At 38.1% G+C, this 10,703-nt stretch overlaps 1 protein-coding gene across 1 annotated transcript in view; it reads right to left on the reverse strand.

The window, feature by feature from the left end:
- Positions 1-7,882, reverse strand: part of jph3b (junctophilin 3b) — a 44,807-nt gene extending 36,925 nt beyond the window's left edge. Inside the window, exon 1 of the mRNA XM_044124597.1 lies at positions 4,872-7,882. Within this exon, the coding sequence (XP_043980532.1) occupies positions 4,872-5,253 (382 nt within the window). The 5' untranslated portion in view covers positions 5,254-7,882. The remainder of the gene's footprint in view (positions 1-4,871) is intronic.
- Between the last annotated feature and the right edge of the window lie 2,821 nt (positions 7,883-10,703).

The following is a 10,703-nucleotide window of genomic DNA, read 5'->3' on the forward strand; positions in this document are numbered from 1 at the left end:
TTAAATTTCCTGTATATTCACAAACTGTTATTTAAAAACAGTAACATCTCTGTATATTGACAAACATTTCTGATTAAAAAAACATTTTCTGTATTTTTTTTTACAGTAAATGTCCTGTTTAGTCACATAAAGATTTATTTGAAAACTGAAATTTTCTGTATAAAGTTTTTACAATAAATCTTCTGTATATTGACAAACATAATACACTAGAACTACTAAAACAAACGTTTTTAGATGCTTCTAAACTGAAACACCCCAGACTTTGTTGGTCTCTGCAGCAATCTAAATGCTGTTGCATGTTTTGATGGCAACATTTGGTCCTGCGATGTGTTTTGAAGAGTTTCTGTTGCGTGACATGAGGACATTAGCTACTCAACACAGCTACATCAGCTGTAATCTGCAGCAGTTACCGCTGTTGTACACAATGACAGCTGTAATCTCTCTTTGTGACTCCATTTCCCGCTAACGTGATTACTGAATCTGTGCTGCCTTTTCATTTATCTACTCCGTGCCTCTGTGTCTGCAGTTGGTTATCAGTCAGCTTAGCTCTTCGTCTCGGTAAACACCCGGAAGAGATCTGGCCAATCACAGCCAGAGCTGGCAGACCGGGCAGCCAATGGAGGCGGAGGACGCTCGGTCCCTCGTGACACGGTGACCTGCTGCACGTCGGCGAGCGTTGCTATGGGAACGCTGCTGCACAGAGCTGCTGCGTGGAAATGCAACGGAGCGAAGGAGGGAGCGGAAAGGCGGGAAGATCATAAAATCGGGGGGAAGATGCTGTAGGAATTTCCTGGAAATGTTTTGTCAGGTTTACAAAGTCTGGATCCAGGAGAGAAACTCTGAATACTTTGATTTATGAGTCTGAATATGACTGGACTCTGAAAGTGCAACTTTAAAATGCATCCACCTTATTGACATCAAAAATCATGTAGGTTTTGGTGAGCAGTTTTTCCACACATATTTCACATCTTCAAGTTTTATTTTGCCAAGCTGAAGTTATTTAATATTATTTTTAACAATCATCCTGAGTTCTTATGGTTTTAAATTTTAAGCAATGTCTAAAATGTTAGTTGTTCCAAACACCAACACAATGTTTGGCAGAAGCTAATGCTAAAACTTGAATTCAGATTATACAAACAAGAAACAAACATGAACAAAATAAAACAGAGTAAAGTAGAGAACAAGATGTAAAAGGGAGGTTATAGAACAAATAATGTCAAAATTAAATTGCTGCTTATGGTTGTCAAGATTTTTTGGGGAAAAAGGAGCAAGAATGTGAGGAGAGGAGAGGATTTGAAGAAACTTCACGTTCTTCAAAATAAGAGCATGAATATCAACGGCTAGCTACTTGAATAATTTTTAAAACTAAACAACCAAATTTTAACACAGATACTGAACTTTGTTAGACTGAAAGTTTACATAACAGCCAAGTAAATTACAGTTTTAGAATGTACGCAGAAAGTTTACAAAGTTAACTAAAATGCTAAAATTTAGCTTAGATTATTAGGACATTTGCTGATTTAAAGTTAATGTAGAAAGCCTTTCTTCATTAATAAAATAAATCCTAATTTTTAAACAACAATTTTATTATTTATGTCTGACATTAAAACAAAGCAGGTAAAGTGAAATGTTTTTGACCAAGGAAACATCTTCATAAAAGTTTTGTCTGAGAGCTGGTAATAAGGTGCATTGAGGTCAAAACCCAACGCGTTTCTGCAGAAACTAAAAAAAGCATAACTTTCATGGAGAAACAGTCAAAATAAAGATGGAAATGAAGATAATGCCACCCACAGCTATTAATTCAAGATTTCTCAAACATGAATAAAAACTAAACAGATCTATATTCTGTTTCTCTTCCAGGCTTGCTCTAGCCTATATAAATCCTTCAGTTCCCCAAACAGAAATCTTATCTCGCAGATCTATATAAAGAAGTTCTGTTATAATAAGGACACTGTGTACCACTGGAGCTAGATAAACACTGATAACTAGGCCAATCTCTGCTGCATTCACCATATGTGGGTTCAGATACTCAGCGAGCTGAAGTGACTCTCCAACGCGTCTCATTTTATCAGGACCATATTTTTCGGTGCCGTAATGATCTCACTCATCTCCTGATTAGCGAGTATCTTGCATAATCATCAGGCTAATCATTCTCCCATCCATACATCCTTGCATTATCAGTTCATTATCCAGCTGCTCCTTTTATCTAGCATTCCCTGCAGCTGTTGGTTCATTTCTCCTGTTTTTGTCCTAAATCAACCCCTGAAACCAGTCCGCTGTGTGGATTTTATCAGGGCTAAAAGCCGAGCGCTCGTGCTGTTGGGCGGCCTTCTAGTTGTAGAGTTATGTAATGAGGCTTTGGCTGCATGTCTGCGGCTGTCAGCTCGTCATCACGCTTACAAACTTTCTGCATGCACAGGCTTTGCAGAAAGCAAAGGTATAATCTGCTTTAAATTATATCTGAGAATCTCATCAAGAGTGACTGAACTGAATCGAGCTGTGAAGAAAATCAACATCGTTTCAATTTCATGGCGAATGTCACACTGATTTAAATCACGCAAATGAAATGAGTGATTTAATTTCAGATTTCTAAGGGGAAACAAATTCAAAAAGAAATTATATAATAAAAAAAAACACATTAATGCTTTTGTTTCATAATATCAGGCAAAACTGCAATCTGAACGAAGCTTTCAACTTTAAGGATAAAAAATAGAATAACCTCAAACTTGTGTATTTATTAACTTAAATAAGGAAGACTGAGGATTTTTACTTAGTGCTGCTAAGACAGCTTCCGCTTGGTGTATCAATGCATATTAAGATATATTTGGTGTCTGAAATATTAAAATAGGCGGTTTTAGAGAGACTCTGTCTACTGTACTATTAAAAATAAACATGATGTGAACCACTAAATACAAAACTAGCTGTGCTAACCCTAAATTACTAATAATAAACATTAAATTCTGCTAAAGTGATGCACAAATATGATATTTAGTGGAAGCTAATGTTAAGCACTGACATGCTAAATTAAACCATGTTGATACAAACCATTTGTCAGACGGAGAATTCAAGGAGGAGTGATATCAGAACTACAGAAACTGAGCTGCTACTGTCACATCCTGGAAACTAATTATAACAATTTAAGATGTTGTTTTCTGGAAAAGTTGCATCTTTTTTCAGATATTATTATGACTGCAAATATACATCATTGTAACAAATTTTATTGGACCATAAATTGTCCCAGAAGTTATAGCGATAAACAATAATAATGTTGTTTTGAGACCTTTTTTGACTAGTGTAATGGTAATGGCATAATAATAAATAACACATTGTCAAAAATGAATAAACTTTAAATTCTCATGAACATATAACAGTGGAACTGGAAGACATTTTAAATAAACAACAAAAAACCCAAACAGAAACAACAAATAAAATGAAAGCTGAAGTCTCTCTAAACAAAACCTTCCTTCAAAATAAGAGCTGGTTGAGACCAAAGCACCAGACAGAAGACTTTTATCATCCAGTTTTTGGCAGAAAAAAAGAGAGAGAAAAGAAACGATAGATCATATGGCAAAACATCTATTATAATGGAACCTAGATCTGGTATGAAAATGTTAAAAATAACATTTTCATACCAGAAAACCACAAACCTTTTTTTCTCGTCCCCTAATGGGACGACTGAAGGCAACACGTCTGAACATTCAGGCTTCAGAAGAAAGACGTAAAAAATTAAAGACCATGTTAATATTAAATTGCACAAGCTGCGCTGATGTAAACATGTTGGCTGTGTGTGAAAGTGTGAGTCGGAGTGACTGTGTTGCAGAAGAAGTGCGGATGACCCCAGATGACCCTTGGAGAGATTCCTCCCACCGTGCATCTGCACCCAGCCTGTCAGTCAGATGGACTTTTTTACTGAATTTCAGAGATTTCACATGGACAGCTCACTTCTCACATCCTCACAGTTTCAAAACACCCACAATGCATCTGTCTGTGTGCCTCTCTCTCTCTCCCAGCGATTACTGTAATCAGATTACTTTTGTTCAAGTAACAAGTAAAGCAAGGGATTGCAGTTGCAAAAAAAAAAAATCTAAAAAGTATTAGATTGCTGTTACTGCCGTGCGAGAAGACCGTGATTTTGTCTGTGTGTCGTCATGGTAACAGGCAGGTGTGTGGATCAACAACAGACAACATGGAGTGTGGGAGAGCATGACGGTGTGTCAGCGCCATCGTAGATAAAAATAAAAGGAGCAAATTTCTGCCAAACAAACTCTTACAATTTTGAGCTTAATCGTTTGTAGAGAAAACGTGAACATTTCTGAGATTCAAAAGTTGCAAATTTGCAAGAAAAATAACTCAGAAATTTTGAGATTAATCTCACAAATAATAATAAAAAAAACCTTTAAATTTCATAACAATAAATTTAAATTTAAGTTTTGTCTTTATTCCCCAGATAAAGACAAAACTCTACAGTTTTTGTTAAAGTTTTTTATTGAAAGAAACTGATTTGGAAAAATTTTCTTTTGCCTGATTTTATTCTTTGCTACTTATACAAACCATTTTTATTTTGTTTCTTAAAATACAAAAATTTCCACATAACTTTATGTTTTGATGACGTATTTTTAAATATTAAGTAATTGATAATTTGATCAGTGACTCAGTACCCGAGTAGACTTTTTACCAAATACTTTTTTACTCTAGTAATTTCTCCGATGGCAACTTTTTACTTTTATTTGAGTAAAAATATTTTGATGTCGTCCCTTACTTGATTACAATTTTTGAGAACTCTGTCCACCTCTAATGAAAAGTTTTTTTTCAATAAAGTTACTCCAGTAAATCTAATTGAGTAGATGCATTATAAGAACTTTGAGCCCTACCTCCGTCCGAGTACGTCTCCGTCCCGTAGCCATCCTGCAGCCCGTTGTTCCACGTCCCCTCGTACTTCCCGCTCGTCCCGGTGCTCTCCCGCACACCGTAGCGTCCCTTAAAGCCGTGCGTCCACTCGCCTTTGTACACCCAGCGGCCTTTGTTCTCCACGCCCAGGCCGTGCCTCTTCCCCTGGGCCCAGGTGCCCTGGTAGGTGTTCCCGCTTGGCCAGGTGTAGACGCCGAGCAGCTCGAAGCCGTGCGCCCAGGAGCCGCAGTACTCGCCCTGGCCCTTGGGTCCCGTGCAGATCCCGTAGCCATGCGCCTTGCCCTCCTCCCACCCTCCGCAGTATGACCCCCCATCGTCAAAGTTGAACCTGCCGCCAGTGGACATGCATGAAACAGCTCTTGGCAATTCCCCCGAAGCCTCGACAAAAAGAAAAAAAAAAGAAAAAGAAAAGAGAGGGAGGAAAAAGAAGGGCAGGTTGGTGCCAGAGGTGGGCGGATCGATCCAAAAAATACAGATAAGATCAGACCGATCAGATCGATTCTTTAGTTTCAGGTTATTTTACTTTCGGTACTGTAGTTTCTCAAAGATTTTGTTTATTTAGCTAAAATGCACACAGATTTGTTCTGTTCTTCTATACTTTCTGTTTATCATGTTATTAAAAGTATTTTGTACAAATTTAGTCCAAATTTTATTTTTATGGAATAATTCAAAGGAAAAACATCACAAAAGTGCAGTTTTCTGGCCAATCTGTGGTCTACTGATTCTAATTTTGGCAGATATCAGGGGTTTTTTATGTTTGAAATGTTGGTAAATAAAATAAAAAAAGTCATTAAGTTGGTAGCAGTGGGGAGATTACTGTTAACTGGAAACATGAAGCCATGCCTGGGTGGGCCAGTCTGCCAGTCAAACCTTTTTCACAGCAGAGAAAAAAGAGGACAGTGGCTGATTTTTAGACTTTTGTTGAGGTAGAAAAAAGTCAGCCGATCATCAATCTCCAAAAATTAAGGAAATTGGGACTGATGTATCAGCTACTCAATTTATTGGTGCACTCTAACATATAAACGTTGTTCAAATTCTGTCGTAGGTTTTAACAAAATAATTAAAAGAAAAAAAAACACGAGGGATGAACCGATTGCAGTTTTCTGACCAATCTTTAAAAAGCCAGATCAGCAGATTCCGAATTTTGGCCGATCTGGGTCTGTCAGTCAAAACGTTTTCACTGCAGATCAAAACACCCCTAAATAAACTTTCCCCAAATTCTGTCCTAAGTTTCAACAAAATAATTAAAACTGGGGAAAATACCCACAAAAACACAAAGTTTGGTGATGTATCCAACTTAAATTATAAAAATATTGGCAATATAGTTATTGCCGGTGTCTGTATTGGCGATACTGCCGCTGTATTTACTTGGACTGGAATAAAAATATGCCATATCGCACACTTCTACTGGGGCCCAAATTCTATCCTAGGTTTTATCAAAGTAATTCAAATGAGGAAAAAATACATAAAGTTTGATGAAGTATCAAACTTAGATAACAAAGATATCAATATCTGTATTGATATCGGCGGTAGAGCCACCGTATTTACTTTGATTAATGTTATCGTGCACCTTCACTGGGGTCCGAATTCTGTCCTAGATTTTAATGAAATAATTCAAAGGAGAAAAAAAAACACAAAGTTTGATGAAGTATCAAACTTAAATAATAAAAATATCGGTATCTGTATCAGAGATACTGCTGCTGTATTTACTTGGATCAATATCAATATATTATAGCACACCTTTACAGGGGTCCAAATTCTTACCTAGGTTTTAACAAAATAAAGGGCGAAAAAAAATCACAAAAACACTAATTTTGATGATGTATCAAACTTAATAAAAATATCAGTATCTAACATCAGCGATGCTGGCGCTGTATTTAATTGGATCGATACCAAAATATGGCGTATCGCACACCTGTACCAAGGAGTTTGGGGGTGAAGAGGCTGGAAAAGGAGGCCCCACCTCTGTTTTCAATGAAAGGAGGTGAAGGATGAAAGAGGGGTCTTCCAGCCGGACCCTGATCACACCATCATCCCGCTGGGCTCTGATCAGCTTCAGCTAGCACCTCCCGGGTCCTCTGCAGCCGATGCAGGTGGGAGAGGAGAAGAGTTGGCCCGGAGTTGCCATTATCATCTCTCAGCTGGAGTTTCACCCATCAGGCCTACACAGTCTACGACACAAACTCTTCCTCCCACTCAGGCCCACTTGTTCTGCCGCCTCCTACCTGATGATGCCGAGAAGTTTCCCTGCGGAGGCTCAAACCCGGTCAAGGCCCTCCAAAAAAATTTTTTAAAAATATTTATGGAAATGAAAAATATTTTCTCCTCTTAGCTTATTCCCAAAAATCCAGAAAAATAAAAAAAATGTAAAAAAGGCTCTCACTTCAGACTCATTGTCTTTTCCTTCTCACATGCATATTGAGTGTTACCGCACAATGCATGCGGGAGGGAGAGAGTGAAAATGGGGGAAAACACAAAGATACTCAGCTTTGAAGGCTGAACAGCAATGCAGTCTCCTACCTTCTGCAGCCACACACACACACACACACACACACTCACACGCACCCGCACACGCAAACACACTCAGAGAGAGAAACAAAGTGCGCACACTCCGACAATAAAAAATAAAGAAGTAAACTGATGAATTTCCCCTCTCGCTCTTTCTGCCTCAGTCTGAATGCAGGTTTAATCCACTGCGTCCATAAGTGGTTTATCCTCTGCGTGGGTTGCCTTCAGGTTGCCTGGTTGTTGCCTGTTTTGATTAAACAACATCCATCTATGTGATCCGCGCTGCTCCGCGTCCTCTCCTGCTCATCTCCATGTTTCCCTATGGAGCACCGGCTGACGCACAGCCTGCTGCTGCCCCGCTCCCAGTCTCCTCTGACGGCCGGATCGCTGTCTCTCTCTCTCCGTGATTTTTCTGTAGCTGTCTCTCTCTCTCAGAAAATCTGCTCATTAGAGAGGACTGTTCCAATGCAGCTAGCGCCAAACCTCCCCCTCCCCTTCTCTGCTCAATAGCACAATCCGGCTTTTTTAAAGAGACAGGTGCTGCATCACCTGTGGATCATCATGAAAACAGCCTCCGCTTGTTTCACTCTTCGTTTGATTCACGCTGTTATATTTACCTGACGGTGATTTCTAGTTAGTCTGACGGGATTATTTCTACGGGGAGAAGTTAGTAAAGGTCTAAAAAAGGCCTGGGGGTTTATTTTTTAGTATTTTCACCATGTTGTTCAATCTTTTATAAATGTCAGTTTCAAACTAATTTTTTCAATTAGCAAGCTAAATACTTACTTTGGAGATAAATATTTAGTTTACAAATTAAATATGTAACTCTAAACTAAATACTTTGTAAACAAGCTGAATATTTTGTTCACAACCAACATATTGGCTCCAAATTAAATATTGAGTCCTCTAGCAAAACAATTATTTTACAAGATAAATATTTACTTAGAAAACTAAATATTTAGCTCCAATAAATATTTACTTAGAAGCTAAATATTTAGCTTACAAATTACATATTTAATTCAAAACCAAAGTAAAATTGGCAAAACAGGCAATTTTTACAATTAAAAATTTGCTCCAAACTAAATTTAGCTACAATTTTGTTACAACTAAATGCTTAGTGAAACTAAATCTTTAGTCTTCAGACTTAATAGTTTTTGAAGTCAGTATTTAAATTGTAAGTTAAATATTTAGCTTTAGGGAGTTAAACATTTAGTCAGCAAGCTAAATATTTAGCTTTTTAGCTTTCTCACTAAATATTTAGCTATGCCATTATGATGTAATGTCCCTCTCCTTACATAACCCAGGGGTGCATTCCAGCCCATTAATGGACTAAGTGTTTGTGCATCATGTCTCTGGGATTCGTTAAAGTTAAATCAACCATAAAAAGCTTAAATGAATCTGTTTGATCTGATGACTGAAATGCTGCAGAAAATTTTTCCTTTTAATCTTCAGATACTAGCAGAAACTTCACAGCAGGAAAATATTAATCTGTGAGCTTTATCTGCTGGTATTCTGGTTATATTTTAAGAGTACCAGTGTTTTCCCCCTCAGTTTATTCAGCTGAGTTTTTTTCCTTTCAGTGATTTTCTCATGAGCGTTTAAGTGTTTAAGTAGTAGGACTTTGATGTAATTGTGGGGTAATTACATTCCTCTGCTCAAGTAAAAAAAACCAGCATTCTCATTTTCTCCTTTTTTCCTTACCTTCAGAGAAATCTTCTGGCTTTGCTTAATCTTTCAAAGGTTTGTGCATATTTCTTACACCACTGTCAAGCAAATACTTATATATCTTGCTAAAAAGTTACTTGTTAGTTTTGTCTTCTTTCAAGTGTACTAAGATATTTGCACTACAAACTAAATCAAAAATACTTGGTTTGGTTGGAGGGGCTTAAACGTTTTGCACAAAACTGTAAAATAGTTCAACTAGAATTATTCAGATTACTCTCTCAGGTAGTTTGTGAATATTATACAACATGGGAACATTAATCCTAAAGACATAAACGTCCATCCTCTGCTCTGCTCTGGATGAAAAGGTAAACGGTTAAACATCTTTTCTTTTTTGTGGCTGTCTAGAATTTGAGCCATTTTGTTGCGGAGGCCACTAGCTGCTGCTATCCGATGCGGATCATGTTGAAGGATTTGAGCAGACATTCGTCTTGCTAACTTCCTTAAGTCATAATCCCTTTGTTGGAGTCAGGAAATCTCAGCAACTCTCTCTCTTTTCCGTCCACTCATTAACCCGCTCTCCCTCGTTCTCTCCTCCTTTTTCTGCTTCCCCTCCGTCTCTCTGTGTTCAGAGAGCTCAGCTGTAATCTTCACTCAGTGATTTTATTACTGTAATCTGGCCTAGAATTGGCTTAGCTCCTGTGGAACTAGGAGAACAGAGACAACAACAGGACAGCTGCAGGACGGAGGAGAAATGGAGAGAGAGAAGACGATGTTTGAGTTGCAGCAACTCGAGAATTTAAAGGAGGGATAAAACTGGGCTAAAGAGCAGCTGATCTGCATTAGTACTGAAGAGGATTAGTGCCACTGAAAAAGAAGATTTTTTTCTCAAAATTTTGATGTTTTTTTTCTGAAATCTGATTTCTTTTCTCAAAATATTTTTTATTCTCAGATTTTTTACTTAAACCTCAGAATTCTGATTTTTTTATGAAAATATTTGCCTTTCTTCTCCAAATTCTAACTATTTTCTAACTATGCTCTGTTTATATAAACACTCTGATATTATTTTGAGCAAAAGGTGATCCTCTGCATGTTTGCTCACCATCTGGTTGTGTTTGAACAGCGTGTGGCATCTCCAGGCGATCAATGAGAGCGCTGCTCTGAGCGGCTAATAAGTCCAGACAGGAAGTGCAGCCAACCAAAACACGCAGCGTTCCTCCTAACAGTTTCACCTCCCCACAGAACGCAGCAGAGGAAACAAACTCCGAGGTTCTTAATTTGTCGTTTCCCGGCTGGTTCATTCATGAGTGACGTTTCCACGCTACGTAACGCCGCATCAGCAAAACACAAAAGTCTTTTTTTGTCCTTGGGTTGAGTTTTCACTGGAGAAAAGACGAGGAGTCTCGTTCTCATCCATCTTCTCCTCTATTATTCATCAGCCTCTCCTCATCCCTCGTTTGGGATGGGGAGAGGCTGATGGAGGATAAAATAGGCCGCAGAGAGGCGGAGACGGAGAAGCTGCACTCATCCCTTCATCCCGTCTTCCTCCTCCAAACATCCATCCAGACTCTGATCATTCAAAAACTTCATTTTTTAAAAATAAAATCAGATATTTGACTCCAATA

The sequence above is a fragment of the Gambusia affinis genome, linkage group LG08, assembly GCF_019740435.1.
Source record: "Gambusia affinis linkage group LG08, SWU_Gaff_1.0, whole genome shotgun sequence".
NCBI lineage: Eukaryota > Metazoa > Chordata > Actinopteri > Cyprinodontiformes > Poeciliidae > Gambusia > Gambusia affinis.